This window comes from Orcinus orca, chromosome 10 (genome assembly GCF_937001465.1).
Source record: "Orcinus orca chromosome 10, mOrcOrc1.1, whole genome shotgun sequence".
Lineage (NCBI taxonomy): Eukaryota > Metazoa > Chordata > Mammalia > Artiodactyla > Delphinidae > Orcinus > Orcinus orca.
Genome location: NC_064568.1, coordinates 82,872,728 through 82,888,739, shown reverse-complemented (window position 1 = coordinate 82,888,739; position 16,012 = coordinate 82,872,728). Strand labels below are relative to the sequence as shown.

The following is a 16,012-nucleotide window of genomic DNA, read 5'->3' as shown; positions in this document are numbered from 1 at the left end:
CTTACTCTTTGTGGGTCTGATACTCCTTGCTTTCCAATTCTTGAGAGAATGGAGTGGTAATGTCTGGAAAACTAATTCAGATTCTTAGGGGAGGAGATGAGCAGACAAGGCAGAGAAATACAAACCTGCTCGCTGAAAAGGTACAAATATATGAGGTAAGCTGGAGGTGGAAAGACAGGAAAAAAGGAATCCAGGTAATTACAGTTTCTAGTTTAAAAGAAAACAGATCCGGGACTTCCCTGATGGTCCAGTGGGTTAGACTCCGAGCTCCCAATGCGGGGCGGCCCGGGTTCGATCCCTGGTTGGGGAACTACATCCCGCATACATGCTGCAACTAAAGACCCCGCATGCCTCAATTAAGAGTCTGCATGCCGCAACTAAGAGCCCACATGCGCCACAACTAATAGATCCCACATGCCGCAACTAAGACCTGGAGCAGCCAAAATAAATATTTATAAAACAACAAACAACAGATCTACTGCCATTAAAATAAGGTACTTGGGATTTGGTCAAGTTCATGAGGGTGGCAGAACTTTTACAAGGTTCACCAGTACTACCAAGAAGAGAAAACCTGAGACACCAGCTACAACAGATGGCAACCTGGTCCAGTGTATCAACGTAACCCACGTATGCTACACCGATTCTCTTCTGAGAGTCGTACGCCAAGCCAAGATACTGTCAAAGTAGCATTTCTGTAGTTCTTATTAGGAAAGCCCTATCTTGACCTATCCTATTGTACCTGCATATCCATCCCCTTCCTCCTCTACTTAGACTTACCAACCCAAGTTTCTTACACATTGAGGAAAGGCTCCAGAGCAAGGGCCCTAATTAGGAAGTGGCAGAGGCAGGACTAAAATGTGGGAGTTTTGGTGAGTCACAGACAGGGTAGGCAAAAACCTTAAGTGGAAACAAAATGGACCCAGGTATCAAGAAAGCACAAAGTAGAGTTTCCGGTTGCGGTGATATGCAGAAGGAATGAGTACCTAAAAGACTTGACTTCGTAGCACAAAACCACTGAGGACTTTCGGAGTAGAGTGGGGAAAAGCAAAAAGCCAGCTCCTAATAGGGAATGGGCTATGTAATAACTGCATCTTTGGGCAAAAATAAGGTGTTCACCTCCAATTTCCCCAGGTCACAGGCTCCTAAGAACTAGCTCACACCTATAAGAGCCCTCTACGTATAAACTTGGGATCCAATCCCAGATCTCCCTCTGACATTGTGACTCTGGGCAGTTTAAATGGCATCCTTGGTCTCAGGGTCATTTGGGTGGGAGAGCTATTAATATCCACTATTAACTATCCCCATCCACTCTTCAGTAACTAGAGGAGAATAAACCAAAGACAAAAGTATCCACCTACTAGGTCCCAGGCTTCTTTATTTAAGAACAAAGTGATGAGTGATGTGGGGATTAAAATCAAGAGCATCATTGAACTTCACCTTCCCTCCAACCAGTTCCCCCAAACTCCCTGCCCCCACACCCTTTGTGTTCCCAATTCCTTTCTTAGTGAATGAAGAACTTAATCCCAAAGCCCTGGTACGAACCCCAGGGTTCTCTCCCTAGCTGTCCCCCTTCCTCTGCCCCCATTCCTGGGAAGGGCAGACACCTCAGTTTGAATGCATGGGGGAGCCCAGAGTGGTGACAGACACCGAGGGAAAGGCCTCACCCTCAGGAAATGGGACTGAGGAGTACAGCGTAGTGAAATGAGGACCCCCATAGCCTGGGGTACCAAAATGGGGCCCTGGCGCCAGAGGAAAGGATACTGGTCCCCCTGAGAAAGGAGACCCAGCAGCCTCAAAATCCTCTCGTTGCGAACAGTCACTGCTTGATCGTTTGCCCTTCTGGCGACGGTTGCAGAACCACACTCGGACCACCTGGGAGAGGAAGACAGGGGAGAGGGACATTCGATCATAAGCTCTGGGAGGTGTGACTGGGAAGGAGATGGAGCACACAGGGATGCGGACAGCGGCACTCACATCCTTCTCAAGCCCGAGCTGCTGAGCGATGTGGCTGATCTGCTGCAGGGTGGGCTTTGGGCACTGCAGGAACATGCTCTCCAGGTTGCCTCTCACTCGGTTCTCAATACTCGTCCGCTTTCTCTTCCGGGCCTGCACGAGGGTCTCTGCCTTGCATATCTGGGCAGGTGGGGAGGAGATGACAAGGAAGGAAGTGGGAGGGCAAGCCTCGAACCTGCTGAGCAGCAGCATCATGAGGTCAATGACTCGAGAGCCAGCTGCTCAGGAGCACTGACTGGCACCAGGGCCACAAGAAAGATCCCGGAAGGTTGGGTTTAGACCAGTGGTCCTGGACCTTCTCCCAGCAGAACTGAGGAACTGCATTCCATCCCATTGAGGACCGCTGCCTCCAAGAGGGAGAGCTGCCAGCCACGGATGGAAGCAGTGGAAATCGGGCTGAGACCAGGCAGGTCCCTATGCATCCCTCCCACCCTCACCTCCTGCAGATTCTCGTTGTTGTCAGCTTCCTCCACCCACTTCTGCAGCAGGGGCCGCAGCTTACACATGTTCTTGAAACTGAGCTGCAAAGCCTCAAAACGGCAGATGGTCGTTTGGCTGAACACCTTCCCTGGGGAGGTGGGTTGAAAGAAGCAAGGTGAGGCAGCAGGCAGGGCCCTTTCGACCCCAAGACCCAGGGCTCGCCACCCCTTCCTGCCCTCCCAAGATCCCACACGAGTACGGGATCTCTTTCCCCTCTACCCTCACCTCTAAAGAGGGTAGAAACACCCTTCCCTCACCCCCTTGGTGGGGAGGAAAGGCCCAAATTCAGGGATGTTCCTTCCAGGGGAGATGTGGTCCCTGTGTTCTGTGGGTCAGAACATGCTAGGTGAGACTCACCAAAGAGAACCCCCAGGGTGAGCCCCACATCGGCCTGGGTATATCCCAGGGTGATCCTCTTCTGCTTTAGGACCTTGGCAAATTGTTCGAGGTCTTTCTGAAGAGCTTTGATGTCCTGGGACTGCATTTTAAAAGGCAGAGGACATGTAAGAGCATAAACATACCAGTTAGCCACGCCACCCCCCCTTCCATTTGGGCCCCAAGGAATAAATAGTCTATGGGAGTATCTCTGCTTCCAGGCTGCCCACCTAACAAGTAGAAATAAACTATATACAAATGTCATTTACCCCAGAAAGTGACACATCCATCAGATGCAGAACATCATTTGATAATGGAAAGAAAAGCCCAGGCCTCAATGAGAATATCTATCGGGTTATGAAGGGGGCTCCTGCCCTTTAGTTCTTTAACACTCACAAAAGCTTTTTGACTCTAGTATTACCTCAGTTTGAGGAAGTTTTGAGTGTAGAGATACAGAGCACCATGTCTCTGGTTTTCTTTCCAAATATACTCTCTCCGGCTTACTTTGAGGGTCCCACAAACTATGACAAAGCATGCACATTCACAAACACACTACAAAACAGTCGTCGTACGAGGTATGAATAACATACTTTGTATATAGTTAGTGCTCAGTTTTTAAAAATCTGATTATCCCTTATTTTTAACTGTATCTTTTTGCAATATAAAAGCATCCTCATTGACTAATTCAACATATTTATCGAGCACCTTCTGCAAACCAGTGGCTACACAAAGTAGACCAAAAACACTGGCCCCAGGGACTTCCCTGGTGGTCCAGCTGTTGAGACTCCACACTCCCAGTGCAGGGGGGGCCCGGGTTCCATTCCTGGTCAGGGGACTAGATCCCACACGCCACAACTAAAAGCCTGCATGCCGCAACTAAAAGACACCACGTGCCACAACTAAGACCTGGCAGCGCAGCCAAATAGTTAGATAAATTTTTTTTAATAAAAAAAAGAAAAGAAAGAAACCTAGCCCCAAGGGGCTTTCATTGTGATGAAATAATTATTATCCAGTATGGTAGAAGTGCTATGGAAAAAAGTAAAGCAGAGTAAGGAATTATGGGGAAGGTGACAATTTTAAATAAGACAGTCAGAGGTGATGTTTGAGCAAAAGGAAGGAGCAAAGTGGAAAGGCCCTGAGGTGTGTGGGCCCTGGTAGTAGCAAAGCTAGCAGCAAGGCCAGCAGCAAAACTAGCATGGCCGGAGCAGGGTGAGAGGACTGAGGAAAGGGAAGAAGAGGAGCTGATGAGGTCACAGAGGTGAGCAGAGCAGATCCTGGAGCTGCCGCCGTAACTTTGGTTTACTCAGAGAAATAGAAAGCCGCTGAAGGGTTTTGTGCAGTGAAATGATCTGACTCTCACATTTTAAAATGTTCACTCCAGTTGATGTATTGACCATAGACTAAAGAGGCAACTGCAGTAATCCCAGCATAATGATGGTGGCTGGGACCAGGATGGCTCTAAGTGATTGATTCAGGATGTATATCCAAGGTAAAGATAGCAGCGTGTCCAAAGGATTGGATGTAAGGATGTGAAAGGAATGAGGATGCCTGGTCTGGGCCTTAAGCTACTGGGAGATGGACAGGGTGGGGCAGTGCAGGGAGCCATCCCAGCAGGAGACAGAAAATGCGGTGGTCATGTCTAGAAGATATTTGAGTCTTGAGGGTGGATGAGAGGTGAATGAAAGGTAGACAGAGCAGAGGTTGATAGATGGAGCCCTGAAGCTCTCCAATGAAGGCCAGTGGCCAGAAGATGGAGAAGAGCAGCCAGGCCTCTGTGCAGTCCTGAAAACCTAAGGGAAGTATTTCAAGGGTCATCAATCACATCAAACTCAAATAAGGTAACTTCCATTCCCAACTTCTGCTCAACCAATGTCGCAAACCTATAAACGTCAGCTGTCCCCATCTCGGCTTTTCCAAATCATATTTTGGGGATTTGAAATAAGGTAAACCCCAGTTCAAATCCGAGCTTTACCATTTAGCAGTTAAGACCCGTGAAATAGGCTAATAATACCTCCCTAGGAGATTTTGTGCAGGTTAATGAGATAATGATGTAGAAACTGAGCCCACAGCCAGGCATTTAGGAAATGGACCACGATTGGCAGCCATTATCATTCAAGGCTCAGCCGTTGCCTCGAGCAAAGAGTCTAGGGCTACTCGGTCAGCTGCAACCAATCACACCTCCTTCGAAGAGGTCTAAAGGTTTAGTACTTGATCTCTAATTGCTTGCACTTGTCTCTTCCTCGGACTAGAAGATATATCCTTAATAGTCCCCAGCAGGGCTGGATGCGGAAGTCTTCAATTCCCTCAGCAAACCCTACGTTTGGGGAATGGCCTGGAGATGACTTCTTCCCCTTTTCTCCCCCTGTTCACTACTTATGGAATTACGGCCGAAATTGGTGTTTCCAGCTCTCTACAAGGGGGTGTCAGGGTGTGCACTCTGCCTGACGGTGACTCACTGGGCCCAAGGCAGAGGTCAAGGGAAGACAAGCCCTAAACTTGATGGAGGGTAAACCCAAACTCCACACATCCACGCAGCCCAAACAGGAGCTTCTATCAGAAACCAGTCACACCCTAGACTTTCAGGAACAATAACCCTGGGATAAGCACTGTTTTCACCCTCAGGCCACACTTAACCCTAAGGCGGAGATCCTGGATCTGATCAAGCTCAAATTTTCAAGGGATCCGGGTAGAAGAAGGGGCTCCAACCCCAAGCTGGGTCTGGTGCTGGGCTGGTAATGAGTGACCCGACCCAGGTCAGACCTAGGAAGTGGAAGGACCTACTTGACAAGGGCCATGGGGGGAAGCAAGGCCAACTTCCGACTGCCCCAGGCCGCCCTGCCCTCACCTGCGGTTCTCTCTAAATTCCAGCCCCTAGTTCCCACCTGGCCCCTGCTCAGGGCGGCCTGCAGCCGCCACACACGCGTCCCGGGGCGCCGCCCTCGCCCGCTCCCCTCCTGGGTAGGCGACCTGGGCAGCTGCAGGCGACCACCTCCCGTCGCGTGGCCGCCCCCGGCCGGCGCGGTTGGCCCCCGCCGCCCGCCCCCAGCAGCTCACTCGCCTCCTCGGGGTTCGGCTCCAGCTTCTCCTTCTCCAGCTTCACGGCGCCAGCGGGGGCGGCGCAGGGCTCCGGGGAGGCCCCCTCGGAGCTGCTCTCCACCCCGGCTCCCGCCTCGCCCTCGGGCTGAGGGGTCTCCAGGCCGCCTTGGGGCACCAGCCCCACTCCAACCTGAGGTGCACAGTAGGCCATCCCTCCGCACAAGTCGTAGGGCGGGGGGCACGCGGGAAGACCCCACACCTCGGCGCCGGGCCCAACCCCCGGCCCGATCCCTGACCCACCGGGAGGCCCCTGGAAGCTCATCCAGGTCCGAGGATCAACCCAGCCCGGCTCTGGCCCTCCCGGCCCATCGCCTCCACCGCCCGGCGGGGGGGAGAAGGCGAAGTCGGAAGCCAGGTGTCCCGCCATGGGGAAGGAAGGCGCCCCAAGCCGGGGGCCTAGGAAAACGAGGGCTCTCCAAGGGACTGCTCGACACCTCTCTCCCTCCCCAATCCCACCCACTAGCCTTGACCTCTGGCCCCGCCCCCTGGATGGGTGGGGGAGGGGACGGTGGGGGTGGGAGAAACTGAGGCGGAGGGTGTTTGCCGGCTGGTGGCGGTGGTGTCTGGAAGCCGAAATCCAGGCAGCTCCAGCCGGGCGCCTCTCCAGGCCCCAGATCCCGAGGCTCTTGGTGCAGGTCCCCCATGCGGGCCTTCACTCCCAACTCCCAGCAGGCCGCCCGGCCCTGCCGACGCTCCGCACACACCAGAGCTGCCTGGGATCGCTTCCACACCTCCTGCCCGTTCTTCAGGAGCCCGGCTGCTGGACCCCTCGCCAAACACCCTGGCACCGTCCCCTCACCCGAGCCCAGCCACCCTCTCGGCTCCTCAAACATTAATTGTTTATGTGTCAAGTCCTGATGGGGCTACCCCTCAACTCCTTAACAGCCTCCCTCCCCGCTGTCCTCCTGCACCCCCAATCCAGGAGCCTAGGTGTTCCCATTTAGACTACTGGCCAGATTCAGTTACCCCAAAGCTGCGCTGCCCAGCAGCCATCTATCTGCCTAGGCTTCTAAGTTCCACCCCATCACCAGGGGCAGACTGCCAGACAGGCTTCCATTCCATCCCCGACTTTCCCGGCCTCAGAGCCCCCTCACCTACCGGAGTCAGGGATGGAACCCCTTTCTCTTCTAGGGGCCAGGCTCTGGACTGACTGGTCCTGAGTCTCCCAACCTTTGTCCAGACAGAAGAATCGGACGCCCCCTCATGGGTGCCCCACTGTGGGTCACGCACAGCAAGTTCCATGCCCCCCTCTTCAGAGACCCACATTATCTAGTCCGTAGTTGACTGTTCTCCCTCCCCCACCTCCCAGCCCAGGCCTCCGGCCGTAGGTCCTGGGTGGGGAAAGCCCAGGAGGGAGGGGGGGAGGAAAAAAATATCTGACTTCAGGTTCAAAGAGGCTTGGGAGGGACGGGGGGAGGGGGCCGGACAATGGCCTTGGCTGGACAATCCTGGTCCCCAGAGGGGGCAACTCTAACCCTAAACAAGTGCTCAACCCTTGAATGGGCCTGGATGGCTCCCCTGGGGACAGCTTCCTGCCCCACAACCCCCCAGCCCCAATCCCCTCACACGGAATCCCCCTCAGAGCAGCTAAAAGAGCTCCAGCAATAACCCCCCATCCCCTCAAAGACTGAGCCTCAGACAGGGACCCCCACTGGGACCTAGGTCTCCTGTCCCCCTCTAGAGGACTCAGGCGTCCAGCCTCATCATCTACCCCTCCCCCAGCCCCCCAGGCCTTTGTGTAGGGGGGCTGGTGAAAAGATGAGGAGGGGGTGGAGAGCGGCTTTGGGGGGTGCGCAGGAAGCCTTCCCTGAGCTCTCCCACAGGGTCTGTTTTTCTGGGCCTGTCCTGAAGGCTCACACTGCAGGCATAGTGCTTGATTCTGTTTGCAAGAGAATAGCTTTCAGACTGCCTGTCTGCTTGGGATGAGGTTTGTCTGTCTGCTCCCCAAACTTGCCCTAAATGAAGGCCCCGAGGTGAATTGGGGGGCCTCCGGAAAGGCTGTAGGCCAGAGCTCCCTACAGCTTGGAAGGCCAGAATCCTGAGCCTGGGACGTGGACCTCTGCCGACTTAGACGTCTCTTCATCTCAGCCCCGTCTCAGGTTGTTTGCTCAGCGTCTGCCTTCTGAGGGGCTTGGGGGTCCTGCTGGGGGTCCTCTTGACTGTGGCCAGCCGTCTTCAACTTGGTGGTATCTGGGAGTCCTTTGAGCCTGTTTTTTTGGTTTTTGTTTTTTTTCTCCTCTGAATCTATATCACACAGCCCCTGCTCCAGCCCATCTCTAAGTACTTTTTGGGCAACTAATTGTATGCATGCATTTCAATACTTCCCATAGGTCTGTTGGAAGATCTACAGGGCAGCGAAACTGGAGCTGTATTCACCGCTAAACCACTAACTGCCCAAAAGGCAGATAGATTAAGGGGCCCGGTGGGGGTGGAGAGGTGTGCTTTGGACCAGGAGGGGCCCCTCCCCAGCCATCTCCCCAACCCCCAGGACAGAGCCATCACAGCCCCTTTGTCATGCATCTATCTGCTGTCTGCCAAGAAGACGGCCTCCCGGAGGAGGGGGATGGGCGGACCTGGGAAATCTCCTACAGCAGTGCTTCTTGGCTCGCCGCCCTCTAGGCTCCCAGAAACCCCTTCCCCCATGTGGTCCAGAGAGCCCCTGTACCCCTGTCTTCCCAGCGGCCCCTAAAACACCTTCCCCTTTTCCCCCCACTCAACAACAACCTCTGTTTTTTAGATTTCAATCAATAGTTGCTCTAGGTGGTATGTTTCTGGCCTGGGCAAGAGTCCCATTCCAGAGGGAGAGATAGAGGAGGGGAGGGTGCCCGGCTGCCTGGCTGGCTTGTAGCCAGAGATCTGAGCCAGATCAGTCAGGTGTTGCCTGGAGCCTGACCCAGAACCTTAATGGAAAGTTAAGTTAGTCTGCAGTCCTAGCCAGCCCCTGCCCGGGCCAGCTCTGTGCGGGCCCAGAGGAGACTGGAAGCGGGGTTAAGTCATCAGACCTGGCTCCTCCACTCTCCTGGGTCTTAGGGAGTCACTAAACAGCTTCAAGTCCCCGAAACCAATTTAGGACTGGTCTCACAAACTCTCCGCATACACCTTTATTATAGTGCAATGTCAAGGTCCTACATAAAGACAAACGCAAGTATCTGGTTGTAGAGCATGACCCAGGGAGGGCAGGTGAGGGCCACCACTCCCTGCCAGGTGTGGCTGGCCTGGCATGGTTGCTAGGAGGTGCGATGGTGGCCTTGCTGCTGTCGGCCCAGCCATCCCCTCACTGTTCTGTTGGGAAAACCAGCTGAAATGGCTCATGGGGACCAACGGAGACTTGCTCTACACCAGAGTAGCAAACCCCTTATTTTGGCTTCTGGCTACTGTCAATCTGAAGGCAGAAGAAAGGGAAAGAATGGAAGGCTGAGGAGAGAAGAATTCAGGCTTTGCCCACTTTGGGAGAATATCTCCCTTAATCTCAATTTACACATTTTCCACTGCTCACCGTAAACCACACCCCTTCTTCTCAACAACTGACCCTAGGATCTCTCCTGCGAGGTCTGCAAACTGAAATCTTCTTTTCCCAAATCCAGGTACTGTTACCTCAAATCTAGGAGTCAGCTCTCTGCTTGTAGTCTGTAAGGGGATAGAGAGGTGAAAGCAAGAGGGAGGGGAAGCCAGGAGAAGAGGTCAGGAATAAACCAAGGGTCTGCAGACCAGGGTCCTGGGCCCTGGATCTGACACCCCAGCGGACGGCGCCTCGCTTTCTGTGCCTTGGTTTCCTCATCTAATAAAGAGGAATTGGACCAAATGAGCCCTAAATTTCCTTCCAGCTCAGACATAAAAGTGCTGCCCCTCTCCCATACACCCTCCTCTCTATCCTCGCCATTTAGTTGTCATGGGACTAGCAATCTCTCTCTGCACACCTGTGAAGAGAAATTGGGGTTGGAGGAATGGGAGAGGAGGGACTCAGTGAGATGCTGGCACAGGCTTTCCCGCCCCGCACCCCCACCTCCCAGCAGCCTTCCTGGGAAATCTAGCAGAGTTTCCCCTCGAGTTTGATCAAGATTTGTTTGATGAGTTTGGGAGGCCAGTTTTGATTTGGTTTTGGTGTTTGGGAACTTATAAGAACATACTTCAGGAAGTAAAACTTTGTGTGTGTGTGTGTGTGTGTGTGTACAAAGGCTAGAGAGGAAACGGAAATCCTAACCTACTCCTTCTTTTCATATTTTTCATATTCCCTCCTCAGTTGCTTTTCTCTAAATCACTGCTCTTGGACCTCAGCCTCCCAGAGAGAGGGAAACCAGATGATCCTTAAGGTCGCTTCCAGCTCTAAAATTCTAAAAAAAAAGAAAGCAAAACCTGTCGGGACTTCCCTGGTTGTCCGATGGGTAAGACTCTGCGCTCCCAATGCAGGGGGCCTGGGTTCAAGCCCTGGTCGGGGAACTAGATCCCACATGCATGCCACAACTAAAAAAAGAAAAAGAAACACAGTTCTAAAATTCTGAGCATACCTGCTGCCCTGCCCTTCTGCCACTTCTTCCAGAGGAAGGTGCCTACAGCTCCCACAGTGACCACTCCAGAGGCCAGGAGCCCAAAGAAGATCCAGACAGGGGTGGGTGTGTGTTGCTTAGAACCAGGAGGCTCTGAAAGGTGTGGGCATGTGAGGCACTGACAGACGAGCCTGGCTCCCCCACCCTTTCCCTGGGCTACCCTGTCTGCTCATCTGAGGTCCTGCAGAGACCCAGCATTGGACTGGGATGCCACCAGACAGGAAACCTCTGCTGTGTCAAAGGGCATCTCAGTGGACTGCTGGCTCTAAGCAGTCCCATCCCATTGGGATCAGATGGCTTGAGGTCCCAAAGACCCAGGCTTCAGGGACAGCTGGACACCAGAGGACAGAAGCCACGGGCCCTGAATGTTGGGATGGGCTCTCTTCTAGGGGGCTTTGTAGAGAGGCACACGCACTGAGAGGGCCAGTGGGACAGGGAGGAGTGGTGGCAAAGGAGACCTAGAGACTCCTAGACCAGGGGGGACTTGCTACCTCTGGTCTTGCCACACTGCCATGCATCCTCCACAACAGGGCCTGGGCTGCCACCCAGGCACCATTCACACCACATTCCATGGTGACTGTCGGTCACACCCCGCCTTGAGTACCCTGGGGTGCTAAGCCCTGGGCCAGAACTTGAACACCAAGTGGAGAATGGATTGACCAAATATGTGTGAGAGAAGGCAAGGCCAGTGGCTAGGCTGGTTAGCAACAGAACTGTGCTCATGTAGGACAAAGATAATGCATGGACTTCCCCGCTGGTACAGCGGTTAAGACTCCGCACTTCAAATGCAGGGGGCACGGGTTCGATCCCTGGTCTGGGAAGATCTTACATGCCACGTGGTGTGGCCAAACAAACAAAAAACTGTGCTGACGAAGGACACATTTAATGCAATAGAGGTCTGCTCCCTCATCCCTCCCCGCCATGCCCTCAGCCCCTTCACCTTCCACACTGCTCAGTCCCCACCTATCATTCCTATAATAGGCTGCAGGCTGGGGCCCCACCCCAGCTTCCAGGTATTTCCTGAAATGGTGGAGGCAGCTCTTGGTCAAGAAGGATTACTCTTTTCACTTCTCTCCATCTGTAGTTCTGTTTTTTCCTAGCTTGCTTTTGCTGGAATTGAAAGACTCAAGTGTACTGAGAAGGGAGTCCTGGCCATCAGAGTTGTATTGCCAGTGTCCCCAGGTGCTCTGATTCCCAAGCAAGTCGTGTGACTCTGAAATGCCGAAGTCCCAGAACTCCAAAGGAGAAGAAAACATTAGTTTTCTCTACCTCCACTCCCACCACTTCCCAAAATGCCTGGAATTCCCTTCCTCGGCTGATAAACCTTCACTCATTCTCCAAGACATATCTTCCCGGTCATGCACATCCCCACCAAAGTCATGCTGCACCCCACCCTTCATGCCCTGCGGCAAGTGGCTCCCTCCTTTGCTCCCATCATGCCCTGCTCATGCCACAGTCATGGTACTGAGCACACTGAGCCCTCCTGAATGCAGGGACCCATGCCCTGTGCCCAGCATCATGGGGTTTTGTTTGTTTGTTTTTGGCCGCACCTTGCCCATGCAGGACTTCCCTGACCAGGGATAGAACCTGCGCAGTGGAAGCGCAGAGTCTTAACCGCTGGACCACCAGGGAAGCCTCACCAAGCTTTTTTAATTGAAGTATAGTTCACATACAGTATTATATTAGTTTCAAGTGTACTACATGGTGATTTGACATTTGCGTACATTATGAAATGATCATCACGAAAAGTAGTATCCACCTGTCTCCAGAAGTGTTACTACTGGGGATTTCCCTGCTGGTCCAATGGGTAAGACTCCGTGCTCCCAGTGCAGGGGGCCCAGGTTCAATCCCTGGTCGGGGAACTAGATCTCGCATGCATGACACAACTAAGAGTTCACATGCCACAACTAAGAAGTCCACGTGCCACAGCTATGAATGAGCCCGCATGCCGCAACGAAGATCCCCCATGCCGTAACTAAGATCCAGCACAGCCTAAATAAATAAATAAATATTTTTTAAAAAATGTTACTACCGGGGCTTCCCTGGTGGCACAGTGGTTGAGAGTCCGCCTGCCGATGCAGGGGACACAGGTTCGTGACCCGGTCCGGGAAGATCCCACATGCCGTGGAGCGGCTGGGCCCGTGAGCCATGGTCGCTGGGCCTGTGCGTGCGGAGCCTGTGCTCTGCAACGGGAGAGGCCACAACAGTGAGAGGCCCGCGTACCACAAAAAAAAAAAAAAAAAACTATGCAAAAAAAAATGTTACTACCATATTATTAACCATATTAACCGTATGCCTTACAGAGCAACATGTTTAAATCCCAGATCTAAATGCCACTATTAGATATATTGTCCATAGCAAATGTAACTGGACCTCTCTAAGCCTCAATTTCCTCATCTGGGAGTTGGAGATAACAATAGTGATCAAATGATATAATGCATGCCAGTGTTAATGTCATACCTGCCAATAAGAATTCAAGAAATTCAAGAACTAGTAGCTGCTATTTATTTTTTTAATATTTATTTACTTATTTGGCCACGCTGGGTCTTAGTTGTGGCACTCAGGATATTCTATCTTCATTGTGGCATGCAGATCTTTTTTAGTTGTGGCATGCAGGGTCTTTTACTTGTGGCATGTGGGATCTAGCTCCCTGATGAGGGATCGAACCTGGGCCCCCTGCATTGGGAGCTCCGAAGCTTAGCCATTGGACCACCAGGGAAGTCCCAGTAGCTGCTATTGTAATGTTTATTATTGGTAAAGCACCATGAACAGCATTTACTAGACCCTCAGATATTGCTAGATGAAAAAAAAAAAAAATGTAGGTTAGAAATATACTTCTCTTGGGACCCTGACCCGGTTTCCAGGGTTCCTATAAATATTGGTGGAGATGGGGAGGTGGCTATGTCAGAAAGGCCATTTCTTTCCCAGACCCTGGATTTGAAAAAGTTGGATACAATTTTTTTTTTTTTACCTGAAGGGAAGTCCTGGGGTTCTTGAGACAACGGAGAACTCTCTAGCCCTGTTCCCTGACTGGAGAAAGGTAGGAGTCTTATACTTAAGTCCTACCTTTTCCAATACCCAATACTCAATATCCAATCTTTTGAGCACCATCAGGTACACACTAGGGTCTGGAGTCAGGGATGAAACCCCCCAGGAGGAGGCAGCATCAGTGAAGGGTGCTGTATCCAGAGTGCTCAGCAGGGTGCTTGGCTTCGAGTTTAATAAATATTAGTTTAACGATAATGAATGAACAACTCCATATCTTTAGGACTGCTGTGAGCTCTTCCCTTCACTCCCCATCACCTTGGCTCTGATTCTTCTGCTCCACGATGCTTCTTAGTTGATAACAAGGTACTGGGCTTTGGCCTTCATTTTGAGAATCAGCTTTTCCCAAACCCCTAGGTCCCTGGCTTCAGACCAGGATGCCTGGAACTCTGCCCACCTGCCCTCCTTGCAGTACCATTAGAAAGACTGGTCATCCGAGAGCTTGAGAATTCATAATGGGCTTGCTCAGGGCTAGGCTGGGAAGCAGTGATGAAGCTGTAGTGCAGAGAATAGGTTGCTGAGGGGAAAAGAAATGGTGGGAATGGGTTATCTCTAGTGGGCACTTTTTTGGGGAGATGATTCCACCTGTAAGAAGGTGAGGAGGTAGGACTATCACTAGGACAGCAAAAGAGTGAGTAAGGGGCATGGGGAGTGAACAATGGGAAGGGAAACTCTTGCTGCCCTGCAGGATCTCATCCAGGCTCATAGTTTTAGATAGTAATGACTCCACTGTCCAAATCCTTGCACTTCACATCAGTGTACCCAACCACCTATTGGCCGTCTTGACAGAATGTCCTACATCACCTTAAATTCAACATATCTAAACTAAGGATATCCTCTTAGCCCCCACCAGGGAATAATCTGGCCCTCATCCTACATTCCTGGTAGGTGGCGTCACCATCCGACCTATCTGCTTGCTTAAGTCAGAACTGGGTTGTAGTGTGGGAAATTAACTTATGTCACAGTGGCCTCCTGGTACAGTACTGTGAAGCTATCCAGAGGTCGTGGAACAAAAAGGCTCACAGAGCAAACTAAGATGCTTGAACCACGTGGTTTATTAAATAAAGGTAAAACACACCATGAGGAGCAAGGGAAAGTGATGAGGGGAGGTTAACACATTTAAGATCAGGTTCATATTGGGTGGAAGGCTCTTGCAGCCTGAATTCTGGGTTATGCATACTGATAGCCTCAGATGTCTCATATGTTTTGGGGCTCATGAGTATTTAGTGCCTACTTTGGTCCCTCCCTCCCTCCCTCCCTCCCTCCCTCCCTCCCTCCCTCCCTCCCTCATGCAGGCTCACTAGTGTGGTGCATGGGCTTAGTTGCTCTGTGGCATGTGGGATCTTCCTGGACCAGGGCTTGAACCTGTGTCCCCTGCATTGCCAGGCGGATTCTTAACCACCGCACCACCAGGGAAGCCCTCTTTTTCTTTCTTTTTTTGGCCCCATGGCATGTGGGATCTTAGTTCCCCAGCGACTGAACCCACAGCCCCTGCACTGGAAGCACAGTCTTCACCACTAGACCTCCAGGGGGAGTCCCCCTCCCTCTCTTTCTACCTCAGTTCACACAAATATGTGTTCTATTGATACATACTTATGGACGTCTAACGTGTCTCACAGATTTCCAATGTGCTTACCTTTATAAATTCCATCTGTCCCATTTGTCTTCTTGTCTTCTATAGCAGAACTGGCTATTCCCAAACGATAGGCAGGTGTGCTTTACATGGGCGCTTATACTGGACTGCTGCCTACCTCAACACCTTCCAGTTTCAAACCATTACCAAGCTCTGCCCATTTTTAACTTCCCATTCCTCAAATCTGGACATTCCTCTCTATCCTCATCAAGCCAACCCATAGCATTGCTTGTTTGGTTTATAGCCAGAGTCTTTCCAATTGGCCTCCTTCCCTCCCGTCTTAACCATTTAAAATCCGTCTTCCTTGATATAATCAGGGTAATCAATCTGGAAATATGTGTCTGACTGCATAGCTCTCTGCTGCTCCTTCAAGGATTCCCTTTCATTCTCAGGATGACTTCCAAGCTCCTTAGCAGACTAAACAAGGCCCCTCAAAGGCTTACTTCACCCTCATCTCCCACCACACCCTGCCTTCACTCTTGGACCAGGAATGTTTGAGCATCTCTCCTCCTGCTGCTGTTCCACGTCCCAGTGTCTTCCTGAGACTGTTCACTCTCAAGGGAAGACTCGCGACCCCTTCTGCTCCATACACCAGTGGCATTAAAGCCTTACCCTGGCCTCAAACCGTCTGCACTCTACTGCACCCCTTTATTTCAGAGATGACCTCTGACTCTTACTCAGAGGATGGTGGGCCAATCCACAATGCACACACACACCCTGCACACTCATCTATGGGCTGTGCTGCCCTAACGGGGCCATCCCTTTTCTTCTTCAAAGCTTCTTCCTTGGCCTCCCTTTGACCCCCTGGTTATTCCCTTCTAACTAG

At 51.9% G+C, this 16,012-nt stretch overlaps 1 protein-coding gene across 1 annotated transcript; it reads right to left on the bottom strand.

Annotated features, from left to right (window-relative positions):
• Positions 1-1,355: 1,355 nt before the first annotated feature.
• On the bottom strand, positions 1,356-6,401 carry POU5F1 (POU class 5 homeobox 1). Its single transcript, XM_004286622.4, has 5 exons — positions 5,927-6,401; positions 2,851-2,971; positions 2,451-2,581; positions 1,975-2,133; positions 1,356-1,872 (listed from the first exon to the last, which is right to left on the bottom strand). Exons 1-5 carry the CDS (start codon positions 6,329-6,331, stop codon positions 1,606-1,608), a joined length of 1,083 nt encoding a protein of 360 aa, XP_004286670.1. The 5' UTR covers positions 6,332-6,401; the 3' UTR covers positions 1,356-1,605.
• Between the last annotated feature and the right edge of the window lie 9,611 nt (positions 6,402-16,012).